Source organism: Eucyclogobius newberryi, unplaced genomic scaffold, assembly GCF_026437365.1.
Source record: "Eucyclogobius newberryi isolate DKJ021-1_F unplaced genomic scaffold, fEucNew1.0.hap1 SCAF_7, whole genome shotgun sequence".
In the NCBI taxonomy this organism is placed as follows: Eukaryota; Metazoa; Chordata; class Actinopteri; order Gobiiformes; family Gobiidae; genus Eucyclogobius; species Eucyclogobius newberryi.
This window is the reverse complement of record NW_027316389.1, coordinates 28,291,292-28,308,465: the sequence shown is the minus strand read 5'-3', so window position 1 is coordinate 28,308,465 and position 17,174 is coordinate 28,291,292. Positions and strand designations below refer to the sequence as shown.

Below are 17,174 nucleotides of genomic sequence, written 5' to 3'. Positions count from 1 at the left end.
TAATGTTTCCAAATGTGCCATCACAAGTGCTAGTCTAATTTAATAAAAGCCCCAGCCCCAGTGTGTGATCTGCCGGGTCCAGAAACACACTGTTATGCATTCCGGGCAGAATCCGATCACTTTTATTGCCTGACAAGATTTTTGTATGTGAGTTCAGACCCGCGTCATGTTTCCACCATTCACCATTCGGGCTCGTTTGATTGGACGGTCCAAGAGGGCTGTGCGAGGTCGGGCCCCGCTGTCGCTATGTGGGGAAAATCTGACGGGTTTGAACCAGGTTGTGTGTCGTGACTGAGCCCGGTGCTAATTCACAGACAGACGCGGTGCCAGGGGAAAAATGAGCGTGTTTAAGAGGTGCTCCTAAGTCCTAAAACTCTTGGATGACTTTATGGATCTGCTCGTCCACGTGGGGGGTCCAGTTGTGACTCACAGGCAGATGATACTGAGTCGCAGTTTCCTTTTCGAGATTTGCGCAGTGATAACTTGGAGCTCGCGGCGGAGCGCTTTGAAAAAGTTCCAACAGATGACTTAATGTGTTTGATGACATGAAAAACTCCTCATTACAGTGTTTTTTGTTCAGTCAGTATTTATACATCTGATTGATTTAAGAGGAGATTTACATGGATGACAGAGGAGAAAGCATTTTGGGAGTGACAGGACAGTTTAATCTGCCTGATGATGTTTGCTAGTACTTCTCATTAAGAGTGTGCAGAAATACAAAACATTATATACTTTGGTACTAAATTGCTGTATCGATATATCGCCTTCAGTATATTTGAATGTATTTTACAGAATTATTTCGTGACTACAGTTTTGTTGCTTGATAGAGAAAGGAAACTTTGAAAAAAAGACATTTCATTGTTTTGATGATTAAAATGAGTGTGTTTCATAATAAGTAAATGCAGGTCGTGGTAAGAAACATCACGTAGTTGGTGTAATGTATTTGGTTGTATGTAAAATAGTGATATATCGCAGAATATCAGCTTGCTTGTGGTTGTACTGTCCCACCATCTGGACTTATGTCCCGCATCAACAATGTTTTCTGGTTATTCTTTCTTTTTTGGAGTAATTCAATATTTGCATCGTTCTTGACATTTCTTTTTTTACTTTGTGTAGCGTATTATTAAAATGTTGCATATCTTCAAAACAACATTCACAATATTGTTTAAATGTCAACTCTTTTGTACCACTTATAGGGACATTATCCACCACCAACAACAACAACAACAACAACAACAACAACAATTGTACGTCTATTGTTTAAATTTACCACTTTTGTGCACTTTCAAACATGTGAGTGTATTGTGAGGCGTAAGGAGCAAAACCTCATGACCTGAGCTGCAACAGTGCACTGTGTATGAGCGAACCACACCATGATTTACTGTAAGTGTAAAGGCATATTCCATAAACATTGACACACGCAGCAGCTGCCTGAGGGCCCCTTTCTCCCTTCTCTGTCTTTGGTGAGTGGTCTTAGCCTCCACCTGCTCCCCAGTGTGACCCGTCCATCACACGTGCACTAGTCTTTACCTTACACGCTGTAATATAGTTACACCTGCAGCCCCGAGCGTTGACACTTTTGACAACCACAGCTTCTACGTGTGTCACATGTTTTTGGAAATGAATCTGCAATGTTGCATTTGAACTGGACTCTTAGGCAAATTAGGGAGAGCGTTTTAGAGGTGTTACTGACTTCTCTTACTACATTAACACTTGCATTGTATGAGATTAAAATTATATTGTTATAAAGTTATACAGTGAATTACTATCTTCAGATTAAATGCATTGTTTTGTTGTAACAGCGCGAGAAAAAGCAGACGGGATATAGACCACACATGTTATGAGAAATTACTGTTCAAATATTGTTTGGCAGTAATGATAGTACTCAAGGTACACGTTGTTTGGAAAGTATTGTAGCTCACTTTCAACAATACACAGTAAATGAGAGTCAAATGTGACTATGATGAGTTACACATTGGGCTGCAGTCAAGACATGTTGATCAGTTCTTGGAGCTCAAACTTTTATCCAACCCAAAGCATTTGCAAGAAGACAACAGCAAGTATTTAAAGTTATTGTCAAACCAGAGCGTCTAAGAACATCCCCCTAGTGGTCTACAAAAGAGGAAGAAATTTAAGAGACAAACTGTTACATTCCTACCTTCCTCCAAACTACATCCCTGATGGATGACGTTGCTGTGGAGATGCAGCCAGTGCAACTACACCTATCGTTGTAATAGCTTTAAACATCCTCACACTGGAAAATAAATACTGTTTTTTCCGGACAATAAGTCGCACCTTTTTTCATAGTTTTGGCCGGGGTGCGACTTATTCTTATATTTATACTTATATACTTATACTTATACTCCGGGGCGAATTATATGTGATATTCTTTGTTATTTTCACACTTGCAACCTTGTTTCATACTCCAGTGTGACTTGTATATGTTTTTTTCTTCTCTATTGTGCATTTTTTTGGCTGATGCGACTTATACTCCGGTACAACTTATAATATGGAAAATATGGTACCTATCAGAGAAATTGTATCCTGCAATAAAAGAATCTGTAATTTTTTGGATCATCTGCCCCTGTGGTAAAGCTTATGTGGGTAAAACACATATTGCAGAGCATAGAGCACTATTAGAGCTTGAACTACCCTGTGGCTGCTTATTTTGTAGAATTTAATCATCATATCTCTTCATTAAAATATGTTAACATTTAGTGTAAGTATTAACATTTTAATTAAAAACAAATATATATTTATATATATAAGTATTTTTTAGGTAGAGCATTAATGCATTTGACGGGTTCTCATGTTTTTTTTTAATTATAACTTATTTTGGTGGGTTGGTCCCTGTGGTAAATATCAGTCAAGTTGCAGTTTGTAAAGAAAATTTGACAAATAGAAGTTGAAAAAGACAGGTAGAGTTGAGTTCTACAACAGAATACCTCCACCTATATCATCAAGAAGAACCTTTCATCAGAAACGCAGGCCCTGTCCCAATAATCGCACTGTGCACTACACACTTGACAGAAGTGTGCATTTTCTGAAAGTGCATGAAGTGTGTAAGTGCACAAGGGAGCAGGGGAGGTCAACAAGAGGACAGCCCGCACTTCAGAGCACTGTGAATTCAAAAAAGCAGCGTAAACAGCGGTCAGTGGTGTTGCTAAACCGCAACTGAATTAATCACAAAGCCACAGTTCAGGTTAGTTTGGCTCATTTGCTGAATTTACAATGAACAAATGAAAACAGGCTTAACGTTTTTACAGTGATGTTGCTGGACAGTCACAGGTTTAATTAAATATCATCAGTTCTGGCATTCCTTTCCATTGTTTCCTGTTCGCTCTCGCTGCTAATTTGCTAACACTGCGTCGATTGAAAACATTACAATGAAATGCATTGTGGGGAATTTACGTTCCTTAAATCCGCATCGCTCCACACTTGCTGGAAGTGCAGAGAGAAGCTTGTGATGAAATGTGACAAATGTTTATGAAGAACTACACCCAAATATTGAATACATTCCGTTTGCCATTTAAATGCATAGGTCAAATGTTTTTGTTTATTCAGTTTGTATCCAGACATCGGACCAATAATAATAAAGGAAATGCATCACATTAGGTATTGAAGTTCCTGGTTTGGTCAAAAAAGATAGATCATTGCCCACATAGCAAGCAATTTTTTATTTATTATACATTTGGCCAATGGTTTCAAGTACAAAGGGAAAAAGAGGGGGGACCGAGCACAGCCCTGTCCCACCCCTTTTTCCAGAGTTAGCGATTGTCACTGTCAAGTGACTGTTTTTTAATTCTTGATGTTGGCCTTCTTGATTGTAAAGATCCCCAACATTTTTTTGTTTTATCATCAACTTGTCTATTTTAAATGTGTTCAGCAGTTTAAATAAATAAGCCCAGCTGAGCAGAATCAAAAGCTTTTTCAGCGTCCAGCACGCAGCACATTTCAGTTGATATTTTCTTTTTAAATCTGGAAATCATGTATAGTTTTCCTTCCACTTCACACTTTTGTGCTGCTTTGTGTTGCTCTTTTACAAAAAAATGCCAAAGCAATCAATTTGTTTTGGGTTTGTGACGTGACAAAATGTGGAAAAATGCTACTTTTGCAAGCCACGGTACATAACACAATATATAACTATTGTCGACCCTCTACAGCTCAAACTTTGTTGCAATATATTAAAAAAGCTCCCCACCGGGACAAAGAAAATATACACACATAAATATTTAGCCCCCAAAAAAGTGTTCTTGCTATAACTTATTGAACAGAGCCCAGGGATGAACATTACCATAGTTTACAATGTGAGGCGACTTCTTTCCGTAAAGATTGAAAAAAAATCTCAGCCATTATTTATTATCATTTTATTAGCAGTTTTCTCATGGACCAAATGATCCCTGAGCCTGATCTGTTGTAGACATTGTGTTTTTTAAACATGTGTTGCTTTTGTGCGTCCATCAATTTTCAAATTGACATTGCGTTTTGTACAATTTTCAGGAAGGAACGAACTGATTGCCCGGTACATCAAGCTCCGCACGGGGAAGACGCGTACCAGAAAGCAGGTGAGAGAGACTTCATCTGTTGAAATGAACTGTACTTGCTGAGTGATGCTTCAACACCCCGGGCTGCTCTCCCCTTTCTCCCCTGGGTGTATACCTCTCTCTGCGGGTTTGGAGGTCGGGACATGACGATAGATTTAGGGCTGGTGACCAATGCACAGATGCTATAGGATCATGTGTCAGGGTTGTTTCTTCACCACCTCATGCATCCAGTGCTTGTTAGGGGCAGAAGTTGGTCCGGGCTAGCCAGGCGATCTTTGGATGGGGTCCGACTCAGCCAAGATGGGGATTTGGAACCCTATCCCCGGTATGGTATCTGATACGGAAGACCTTATGTATAGGCAGTGATGGATGTGGAGAAAAGGGGGTCCCCGTTAAGTCATCTGGCAGCGTCCCGTGTGGGAATGAGCGCAGATTGGCGGGGCGTGCTGGGGAAGGGGGAGCTGGGAGGCTCGAGGTGGATAGAGGGACACCTGCTGGTATTGTAGACACCAAAATCAAACTTTTGAATTCATCTTTAGCCATGTTAATGCTTGATTTTGTAGTGTGTGTTGTTAAAATATAAGTAAAATAGACCCAGAAGTATGTAAAGTAAAAATGTATTGTTTGATAAAATTGTTAAAGATGAGCAATTTTTTTCAAACACCCAGTGTTGAAGTAAAACTTAAGTTGGTCATAATTTTACATTTGTTCATTGTAAACCATAATTTATTGAAATACTGATCTAAAATGGCCTAATAATTGCAAACAAAACTCTTAACGGAACTGCAGAAATGATATTCTCCACCTCTTCATAACAAGCAGCAGATTGTTATTTACATACTTTTATTTATATGTGACATTTTCGATCACTACATGTACAACTCTGAGACGGAATTTTTCAAATGCCCACGACTAAGTATCGAGATGTGGGCGAGGATAGGGGGTAGGTGAAAACAGGGTTTTTCTGAGCACTCAGTTACAGGACAATACAGGATTACTCAATCATGCATGAATCAATCAATCAATCAAAATACAACTTTGAGTAAACTGATGAGGGGAACACGGCTGTAATAATGTTAAAAGCTAATTAAAGTTGATTTAGCATACGTCCTCTTTAACGTGCAACAAAGAATTGATTGAAGAACAGTTCTTTGGTGCCAAGATCATGGCAAGAGGTCAATGATGTGATGAGGATGAGGTCGCTAATGTTAATGCTGGTGATGCGTTAGAGGGTTGAGGCAAAGCAGGCGGTGATCAGACAACAAGAACAGTGGGAACGGGATCATGCGTAATCTAATGTAATCTAACCTTTTGAATCTTTTATCTTTCACTCATTAGGTGTCCAGCCACATCCAGGTGTTGGCTCGACGAAAGGCCAGAGAGATCCAGGTGAAGCTCAAGGTACGCTACGTGAGTCAAACTTTCTCTTTTTCTTACACACACGTTAATTCACCAGTAGAAGTAAGACGAGACAATAGAATAATGGGAAATATCTGGTCATTTGAGAATAATAATACATTTCCTGTGTATACATATAACGAGCCAGCCAAGGCAGTAACAGTATTCATCTTGCACATATAATTAATAATGTAATTGATCTGTTTTCTGTATAAACTGTCCTTCTCTAATAGTTGATTGTATAATCAGCGTCCAGTGTCATTTGTAGGTGCCTCAGTAAATGTTTTGTGGCTGCTATGCTAAGAGTGAACCTAGCATCTTCGTGCCTCCACTCCTTTCTCAGTTTACATTTCTCATCCACGCACTCGCTCTGACCGACACTGGACTCTGGCGCTGCTTGGACGGTGGCCACAGAGGTCCATTTGGCAGTTCTGAGTGCTGGTCACAGGGTTGGCCTCTGCGATAGGCTTTTTAAATACATCTTTGGTGTAACTGAGAGCCCGGCCACATGTACCCTCCATATTTGAGCTATGCCCTTGTGTTGGCCCGTTCGGAGGAGAAGAATGCACCGGGTGGCCTTGCCCATTAGGGCTGTGCTCCTCTGTGGTTTGGAAACTGCTGAAGGATTCAAAAACAAGAGCTGTATCACTTTACAGATAGGGATTGGAATTGCCTTTAGTCTTTTTAGGCCACACAAAAATATACTTGCTTTAAAAAGTCTGTCATATCATTTGTTTGTTTCTTGTGCCTGCAGTGTGGTGCTTTGTGCCGTCTTTTTACTAAATGTTTCTCATAAAATAATAGTGAAATTCTTTACTCGTGAAAATAAACATTCTCTCTTAGCTACAACAATAAAATTTAGACATAGAAGAATATGAATAGCATCAATTAGCGGCAATAGCGTGCAGTGAATTTTATGGATGGGCAAGCAGACTTGGGTTGTTCATCAATATTTGTGGATAACATTTGCACGCAAACGTTTAAAAAGTTGAGGCCACTAAAAGACATTGTGACTTCCAGCCAAGCTTGGGCACCAGAAGTGAGGGGAAAACAGGTTTATTTAGATGTATTTTGGAACAATTTAAATATAGTTGTGACATACTGTAATTTTAGATTTTATTGGTCAATCACTGCTTGCATTGATTGCCCTGACCGCACGCCACTGATAAACAAGGATTTTGTGTATTATAAGGAATACATCATTGTTTGATTGACATTGATAGACATGATTTTTTTTTAAATTGTCATCTATTGCCGATAAGTCAATTAATCGTTGAAGTCCTAGTTGGAAGCAATACACAACAATGTATTGCTTCCAACTAGGACTTCAACGATTAATTGACTTATCGGCAATAGATGACAATTTAAAAAAAAAATCATCAATCATGTTTTGATAATTGTAAACATTAACTGGACTAAATACTCTAAAATATACACAACAAAAAAACAAATAATTGACTTTATTCGTAAATATTCTCTGTCTACCTTTATTTGGTTAAAAAGACAGCCTTACTTCCATCAGTAAGTTGTCAATTATCAGCAGATGTTTTTCTTCTTGTCACTGTAAAGTTAAATTATAATTATAGTGAAAATTCCTCAATTAGTATAAATGTATTTATTTCCAGCCCTAATAAATGGTTGGGATGATCACAAAAACATTGACTACAAATCACAGGGCCCCTTCTCTACAAGAATGAAAGCTTATTGGTCCGACGAGCACCTGTTTAAGTAGCTTCGCTCTGCAACACTCCACTAGAGCTCTCACAAATATATATTTGTGGCATCTTGCTGTTTGGCCTCCACCAGGAGCTCTTCATCACTGTTTTGCTCATACCACAGTAATAAAGCTGGACCTGAAGGCCTTATGTGTAATATGACATTGCTATGTTTGCTGGCGGAGCTTCACCAATGATGCAACGGCCCCCGCTTCACTTCCCCCTTTTAGGGCTCTGCGTGCGTGAGCTCAAACGGCCCCTGATAATCCAGTGCATTTGATTGTCTAAAGTCTCTCTGTCTGTTTGTGTGTCTCGCTGCAGGACCAGGCCGCCAAAGACAAAGCCCTGCAGAGTATGGCCACTATGTCGTCAGCTCAGATCATCTCGCCCACCGCCTTCCAGAACAAGATGGCACTTCAGGGCTTGTCGCGGCCAGCCTATCACACGAGTGGAGGAGTAAGTACAGGGAGGGACAGTCTCTCTGCTGCTCCCAAGTCTGGAGAAATGAAAGTGGTTGCCTCATCCAAATAATTGTATCCCATGAAATATACTTTAAACACATGAATGGTGTTATTAGGTATTTTGACGGTCACTGCATACTTGCAACATTAAAGCTGGGGTGCTTTATTCTCACACTGCGAAACCGGATGAAATCTGTCTAATTCATTTCTCATGCTCACAACATCTTTGTTAATATTGACATGCGTTCATTTTCGGTCACGTGTACAAACTTTAAAACTACTTTTTTTCAGACGGTGAATACAGGGGTGGACCACGCAAGTGCAGCCAATCAGAGTGCTGCTTGTGGCTCTTATTCCCGGGGTTAAATTCTTTATTTTTAGATGCAGACCACAAGCAGTGATCTCTTTTTGGTCACAAAGTGTTGCTTTTACAAGATACACTTAGCTACAAGACAAAATTGACTCATTTACAACAAAAAGGACCGCAGCTTTAAGTTAAAAATGTTAAATTTCACGGAAGAATGTTTTATTAAAAAGGTCCTTTACACTGTGACAAACGCTACAGTAATGACAAACTGATAAACACAACCTACTGGATAATTAAAGGTGCGTTGACACTTAGAGTTTAATGGTCCTGTTAATAACAAATGAGTGGGTTTAACAAATTTAAGATTATTAAGACATGAAGCACACACTAAAGTAAGCCTACTCTTTTTATCAATTAAATTTCAAAAGGATCAATATAAAATGAATAGTTTAAGGATGTTTTTGTGCTTTACTAATTCACAAATGACCTCTGATATCCTACATCATTTGAAGTGGATGAAAAATAGTACAATTTATTGAAAGCAAAACAAACATGGATACACAAGTTTGGTTGTCTGAACATCTATCCTCTGTTTGTTTTCCTAGTTTTGGCACGGAGCACTTTCAGGCCAGCCTGGGGGTCATGAAGAGTAAGTCATTATTATTAGTAGTAACCCTTGACTTTGAGTACGTACTGTTATACATTTCACTTAGTGTTAATTTCGGTACAAATTGAATAGAATGTTTAAAGTGAAGTTGCAGCTGTCTGACTTGCCGCACACGGCTTTGCCCTCCTGCCACTCTTTGGACCAATTAGGTCTGTACGATTGGGTTGTGCGCTTCAGACTTGCCTAACATGTCCCTCTCTCTCTCTCTCCAGCATTAAGCCTTTCTCCCAGCAGAGTTACACCATGCAAGCATCCGGCCCGACGCCCATAACAGGTGGGTGCTCTTCCTCCCCTCACGGCGCTGACAGAGGAGTGTCCTGGCAGAGCAGTGATGAGACAGGCTGGCCCGTGATCAAGAGCTAACGCCGGCGCAAATAGTACACGGACTAGGAAAAGTTGTCAGTGTTACAACTTTAAGCTATTGTCAGATTGTGTTAAATTCCTCTGCTCACCTCTCTCCACGGTCCACCGATCATACTCGACCACACTGTAGAAGATCATTGAACGGATTGCTGTGTAGATTACTCAAAACAAGAGGAAGTGGATGAGCAATTTCTCAAGTTTTTAAGTTTTGCATGAACACATTTCTCATATTACGGAAGGTTTCATTCAGAAATCAATACATTGTTAATAGGTAGCAGGATATTTGATTAACAATATTACTGAATTACTTAAATCAACATATATAATTTTGTAGTGGACTCGATTTCTTAGGCCTGTATATATATATATATATATATATATTTATTTATCATTTTCTAGGATATTTCTGTACTCATCTCAAAGTCCTCTTGAACACGCAGGTTATGAAAGCACAGCGGGGTTGGCCTTGTCCCCCGGCGCCCCTCCTTGGCAGGGCAGATGTATTGCCAGCTCCAAGCTTCGGATGTTGGAGTTTTCTGCCTTCCTAGAGCAACCCCAGGACCCTGAAACTGTGAGTGAACACAACATGCAATAGAAACTGCTTTACTTGGAATGCAAATCAAAGTAACGAAAGGTGTTAAGGTGAGGGAAAGTCTGATTGAACTGAACTTAAAAAGGTTAATAAAAAGAAAGAAGCAACCCAACCAATTCAGTTTAGAGGACCCCAGCCAAACATCTACTTTTAAGATCTCGTGCTGCTTAGACAACTGCAGGATGTATTGGGAGTCAGGCAGATGTCCTGGGATTTACGGTTTGAGATTTGGCTAGCGGGACATTTGACATTTTTGGCTGCATTCACTTCCTGCTGCGTGTTTGTCTCCACAGTTCAACAAGCACCTGTTTGTCCACATCGGACAGTCCAACCCCAGCTACAGCGACTCATATTTGGAGTCGGTGGACGTCAGGCAAATCTACGACAAATTCCCAGAGAAGAAAGGAGGCCTGAAGGAGCTGTTCGATAAAGGGCCTCATAATGCCTTCTTCCTGGTCAAATTCTGGGTAAACATCTGAGTTTCATACTTTATCTATACTATTCATTTACACTTACACTAATGCTATACAACAGGCTCATTAACTAATTACACTGCTGTTATTTCAATCATTTCCTTCCAAATGTAACAGGTACAACTACAAAGCAGCAAAAAACTGATTATTTACAAAAATAATATTGTCATAATCACCGCTGGGGAGAATATTGTGATATTATAATGTTGTTTTGAAGATATGCAAATTTACAAAATAATACAAATGTGGCACAAAGACAGGGCTGATTAATAATGTAAATGGAAAAACAATCTATCAATTAAAGTTATAAAGTGATATTTCTGTTTTAGAGATTTCAATTTTTTTTGCTGCTTAATCCTAATTTAAAGAAATATTTTACCACATTTTTGTTGAATTGATATATTATTGTCTGAATATTATGAGGAGACAATATGTCAATATATTGTTCACTCCTAATTACATCTATCAGGGTGACATCAGGGTGTCAGATCTTTTAATATAAATAGTTTACCAAAAGCATGTATCAATAATTTAACTGCAAAATTCCACTCATATGTGTTTTAGAGTAAATCCAGAGTGTTTTGTGACATTTGGCCCTTTAATCCACATGAATGTGACGTGGACGCTCTTGTTAATGTTTTGTAGCACCTGTCGCCTGTTAATGGCCTCGTGGTGTTAACTGTGTTGAGGAGGCTTAAGCATCGGAGTTACAGGAACTTATCTGTGATTTAGAGAGAGATTGGATGGAAAGTCATTGAGACCCGGTTGGTCCTTTAAAACTATACGTGAAAAACTGTATACATCAACCTTTCATCATATCAATGAGAATAAAAGGATAAGTGGCTGTATTTTAGACGCTAGAGTTGAACACACTCTTGTCATGTTGATAACATAGGAAAGTGGGGTCACTTGAGTTCGAACATACAAAGATAACCGTTATATGTGGTAAACAGTAGTAAGATTATACAGTATTTGGTTGCCAGGAAAAAAAACAGGAATGTTAATGATGTGAAAGTAGTAGGAAGAGGGCAGTGCGTGTGGAAGGCCTGTTCTTACACTGGGGAAATGTGAGCCCAGACACCTGTCCCAGGACTGTTAGCCAGGCCAAACCCCTACACCCCCTATACACCTATTTATAGACAAACACACAAACACAAGCTCTCAGACAAACGCATGCACCCCAACACACCATCACCCCAAGAATAACAGGCCATGACATCAGACGACACTGGAGACGGAGAGATGGACTGCACAAGAAGCCACCAAATACAAAAAAGTGAAGGTTATTGGACATGTTATAGTGGTGGGCTCGTAAAAACTTGTTTGCATTGTACAGTTTTGTGTTATGATTCCATCACAAAAGAAAGAGCGAACAGAAAACAAATGCTGCTTAAAATTGTCTGTCTGTTTGCCCACAGTTACAGTCAGTTACAGTTGTGTCAAACCGGACAGTCAGAGATGTGTTTTTGTACCAAACCATGTTATGGCCACGATCTTTTATCTTTATTATCGAGTCGCATCAAAGACTGTGAATGTCAAGTTCAAAGTGAACACGTGCGACTGTACGCCCTCGGATGGCATGGGAGGCATTCATGCTGTCATAGATTTGAGAAGCAGATTATTTATTATGGAGTGATAAAAGACATTTATGACTGACACCATATTGGATGAAGTTTTCTCTAGTCCTTGAGATGAGCAGCTGGTCAGAGCCGTGGCATTTGATTCTGGGGTGAGAGAAAGGAGGGGACACATTACCCTGCCATATATCATAAAGAAAGAGTAAGAACACCAACAAGACGGGGGAGATTGAACCAGGGTCATGTACTGTCAGCGGACAGTGTGAACAAGAATATCCCCTCGCTAAAAGATATTTATCAATGAAATATTACCCTGTGATTCATGTTCGACCGTGCTTCACTCAACGGGTTTAACGTACGACTCCAGATACAAAACACGGCTCCTAACCTTGTCCCCCTCAGTCTGCTCGTGTCATCATGCCCCCGGGAGACCTCGCCACTCTCCGAACACCCGTGACAAAACACACAAATGTTACCAAACAGCTGGGCATTTCAACACTCGGGGTGAAGAAAAGAAATACAGATATTTGTAGCCATCAAAATCCTCAGAATGAAATCCAGCAGACTTCTGAAAACCCCATTTCGCTATGGTAAAACATATTAGACGTAGGCCTAATGACAGAGCCTCGTGGCAGCTCTTGTCCCGCGGCTGTGTGAGGCGCAGGTTGGCATGGAGACGCTGACAGGACCCTGGCCCTGCTCCAGAGCTATGGCACTCCAGATTAGATTTCAGGCAGACCCCTCTGTCGGCCGCTGGCTCGCCCTCCTCTCTGTCACCCCTCTGCGCCCGTGGCCCTGTCCTAACGGATTGTCTCACGCCTTTGAAGTGCCGAGGGAATCCGATTTGAGCTGGATCTGCTAAATTGTTACACAGCGAGCCTGCCGCCCTGATCTAATCAAGCAATTGCACGCTGTTGATTGTAATTGGATGAATTCCCTCGCAGGCTGTTAGGGAAGCAGGCAATGTTAGTCCGTGCGGGTCAGCGGGCCCCAGGGATGAAGACAAATAGAGGAATTACATGGGCCCAGGATGAAGATGAACAGGCGATGAAGAGATGAGAGGAGGGTGAGCGCTGTCTCAATGGCCCATTAGGAGACAAGGGCCTGACAGGGAAGAGTGGAACCGTCCCGCTGTCAGATGGAGCACACCGCACCTTGGTCTGGGCCAAAATTAGATTATACTGGCTTTAGTTCAGGCCCATAATAATGAAAGCATCAGAGAGCATCAAGGATCGAGGATTCAACTTTACACAAACACGGCCACAGAGAGAAGAACAGACAACAAATAAAAACACATGTATTTCAGTCGGATGTGTTTACTTCCTCTGGGAAAACCTGAGGAATAATGACGCTTATCTCCGTGATTGCGAACAAAGTGTTGGGTCATTTGTATATAATGAACATTTGTACAATAGATTTCAATGACAGTGGTGCAGTGGCTTTACCATAGCTCAGCGTTGGTATGTTCCTGGACAACACATCTATACATTCTACATTATATGGTAAAGGCATTAAAAAAGAAAGAAAAACAATGACAAAAACTGTAAAATCATTGTGAAGTGTTTCTCAAACTGTGGTACATTTGCCACTGGTGCTACACAAGCTTCTCCTCTTGTTTACATAATCTAGAGTACATTTTATTCACTTTTATTTTCACGTGAGTTATTTCTTGGTTAAAACTTCTGTGACACTGATGTACTCGGACTTGAAACCTGCTTTAGCCCTAATTTAGCCCTAAAATAGTCCTGTTATACACCCTATTTAGAGACAAATATTTTCTGTTTCTGGTGTAAAACGTTTGAGAACCATTGTAATAGTGTTCAATTGAATAAGGAGATTTTTTAAAAGTATGATTTTATTTTTTTAAAGAACCTGAAAAATGACACACTTAGATATATTGCAGCTTTTATTACTGGTTTGAGAACTCTATTTTTGTGTTATTCGGTTTATTATTCAGATTTTCTTATGTTAACAATGAATTAATATGTTATGCTTATTTACAGTTGTGTAAACAGTACTGAACATTTGTACTCCAGTAAATGTGCAGTTACATGACTAACATGTACTCAATTAAAAGTACTACATTTACAAATCGCATATAAATTGCACATGAAAAATGTTACTCCAATTACTAGTAACTTTTTTAAACGCAATTTAAGTAGTCTTTATACAAAACTTAATCAATTAAAGCTGGTGTACTTGATGTTAAGACCATGAAAGGAGGAAATATATTCAAATCTAACTTTCACAGTGTAAATATTTGTATGCATGACTCTTTAAGCGTGGCACATCTTTTGAACAGCTTGTTTCAGACAGCGATGTGAAGCTCGACCAATCAGATCGCTGCTTACAACTCTTACAACTCTTATTATTACTGTACTTAACTAGACTTTCTCTCAATTACAAGCACATGTTCTACTCAAAAAAGTAGAATAAAAAAATGTTAATGTCCCCCCTGCTCCTTTAACACACGCCGCATGCTTCTTGTCTGCAGGCCGACCTCAGCATAAACCTTCAGGACGACAGTAACTTCTTCTACGGCGTCTCCAGTCAGTACGAGAGCTCTGAAAACATGATCATCACCTCCTCCACCAAAGTCTGCTCCTTTGGCAAACAGGTGGTGGAGAAAGTGGAGGTGAGACCACTACACGAACCTGTCAGTGATTCTTTATTTTCATTTAAAAATTCATATCATCATTGGTCACAAAGGACATCTCATTTCCTTAGTTTCAAACACAGAGATCATTGAGCTTATTGATCATTGAGCTAAGTGCACCAGATGCAGAGAGTCGGGCAGAAATTACCACATATGAATCTGAACATGAATGGAGACAGGTTTAAATGACTTGCTTTATTCTGTTTAAGTATAAAATCTGTATTCTTGATATCTTAAGACTTATTTAGTATTTGAGTATATCATATACCTCATTTTTTGGAATTAAAACTGCAATAAATCAGGCTTAGAATTAGATGTAATCAAATCCTTCTGTACAACCTGTGAAAATATTGTTAGTACAAGATGTTTTGTGTGTTGGTGCTACTTTTGTCTCTATGAGAGACAAATACATTTTGAGAAAACAGCCTTTTACATCACAGTGTCCCAATTAAGATGAAGATAAGATATTCCTTTATTGTCCGCACATGGGGAAATTTCATTGTTATCTATAGATGCGTGGATTAAATAAAATAAAACATCCTATGGTTCTGATTGGACTATTTAGTTGTTTTTAGCTGAAAGCATTTATGGTGAGAGCGCAAACTGACCACAACAACAACAACAACAACAACAACAACAACAACAACAATACCCTAAGTTTAAGATTTCAGATTAAACAATATTCATAGGACTTGGCAATGTCCCAGCCTCCCGTGTCCTTAGACAAATGTCCCAACGTCCCCTGTCCTTTGACCCTCCTTCTCGGAAAGGAGAAACTCCCAAACCTCTTTGTGAAAAAGTATAAACCTGAAGGAGTTCCACAGTGAAGGAGAGATCAGACTCCCTCAGACGGACAGGTGGAGCTGGAGCCGCTCAGGAGGAGAACCTGTTCTAAGAGGCAGATGAAGAACCGTTCATGTGGAGTAGAGACCGCTTCACCAGGGACTCCAGGGTCATCTGGGTCCACAGGTCATCAATGTGCCTGTCCCACTCCCGGGGAAGTGGGAAGTGAAATTAAAAATTAAATTTTGTTTGATAGAATAAGTAGTCAGAAGCAGAGGATAGTGCTCAAGCTGCCATACTTCCTAACTGGCCTGAGCATAAGTCATTTCAAAGAGGAACGTTTTTCAGAAGACAAGCAGTGGACAGACTCTCCATAGTGAATCTTTAAATCCATAACTCCTGACGTTCTCAAATGGTTTGACTGTGTAAATGCAGCAGGTCATGACTTCATCGTAATCACGTCAACGGCAGAAAAACATTCCACTCATTTTAGTGCCAGAAAAGCAGAGGTGATTCACTCAACTCCACTGCATGACTAACGGTGATACTTCCCGTTAACTGGACAATACCGGCCCCTTCCCCCCACTCCCCCCCCCCCCCCCCCCCCTCCCTCCCTCCCTCCCCCGCCTCTGATGGATTGTACAATATAAAACATACACGTCCCGCGGTAGAGCCATCTGCCTCGTGGGCCACATGATGCTATTTAATGGCTTCATAATGTTATTACGGTTGTCACAAGAAATATGTTTATTGTCATATCTGCGATGGTATATGCCCCATTAGGTGTATTACATTTCACATCTTAGAGCTTATCACATACACGTCCATATCAGATGTAAACAATTGAGTTTCAGCGAGGCGTACAGTGTGTGTGTGTGTGTGTGTGTTTTCAGTGGTAATGTTTAAACAATATAGTCAATGAACAAGCGTGATTGAGTGTTTGCGGTTGTTGTTTTTTTCTCCCCGTAGACGGAGTACGCACGTTACGAGAATGGCCGTTATGTTTTTCGGATTCATCGCTCCCCTTTATGTGAATACATGATCAATTTCATCCACAAACTTAAACATCTACCGGAGAAGTACATGATGAATAGTGTACTGGAAAACTTCACCATTTTACAGGTAAATACACAAGCAATTCATCAATCTTTTTTTTTTTTCATAACAGACTCCAAAACATGCTGTTGTGTGCGATGAACAAAAAGGTGTATGTTAAGTAGAATATGGATGGTCACTGGTCCTATCTCGCAATAGTAAATACATCAGGCCTGTATACACATTACCGTATTATCCGCACTATAAGGCACACCGGACTATAAGCAACTACATAAATAAAATGTGTAATTATTTGCTCGCTTGATGTGTTTATAATATCTGGTACTGATGTAAACACTCTGTCCCATTCATTCTAATTTGGCAGTAAAATAAAAATATGATTTTAGATGTTTGTTGGCTGAACAGACATTATGGTTACATGTTCATCATTACATTTGACAACAAGTATTATGAGTAAATATCCAACTTCTAGCTAAACTGAAATGTCATGGTCAAACTGTATTTGTCCAGTTACGTTAGCTTTAAGAAATGTTTATTACGTGGTTGTTAGCAGTAATGCCAATAAAGTTTGCAAAACATTGC

General features: G+C 39.9%; 1 protein-coding gene across 2 annotated transcripts in view; it reads left to right on the top strand.

Moving 5' to 3' along the window:
- LOC140349220 (transcriptional enhancer factor TEF-3-like) overlaps positions 1 to 17,174 on the top strand; it is a 33,711-nt gene that overhangs the window by 14,507 nt on the left and 2,030 nt on the right. Inside the window, exons 3-11 of one of the 2 annotated variants that reach the window (XM_072435491.1) lie at positions 4,501 to 4,565; positions 5,883 to 5,945; positions 7,979 to 8,113; positions 9,031 to 9,074; positions 9,305 to 9,366; positions 9,896 to 10,026; positions 10,341 to 10,514; positions 14,592 to 14,732; positions 16,506 to 16,658. In XM_072435491.1, the coding sequence (XP_072291592.1) occupies positions 4,501 to 4,565; positions 5,883 to 5,945; positions 7,979 to 8,113; positions 9,031 to 9,074; positions 9,305 to 9,366; positions 9,896 to 10,026; positions 10,341 to 10,514; positions 14,592 to 14,732; positions 16,506 to 16,658 (968 nt within the window). Of the gene's footprint in view, positions 1 to 4,500; positions 4,566 to 5,882; positions 5,955 to 7,978; positions 8,114 to 9,030; positions 9,075 to 9,304; positions 9,367 to 9,895; positions 10,027 to 10,340; positions 10,515 to 14,591; positions 14,733 to 16,505; positions 16,659 to 17,174 lie in introns of both variants that reach the window. The other variant, XM_072435490.1, reaches the window with a different exon arrangement.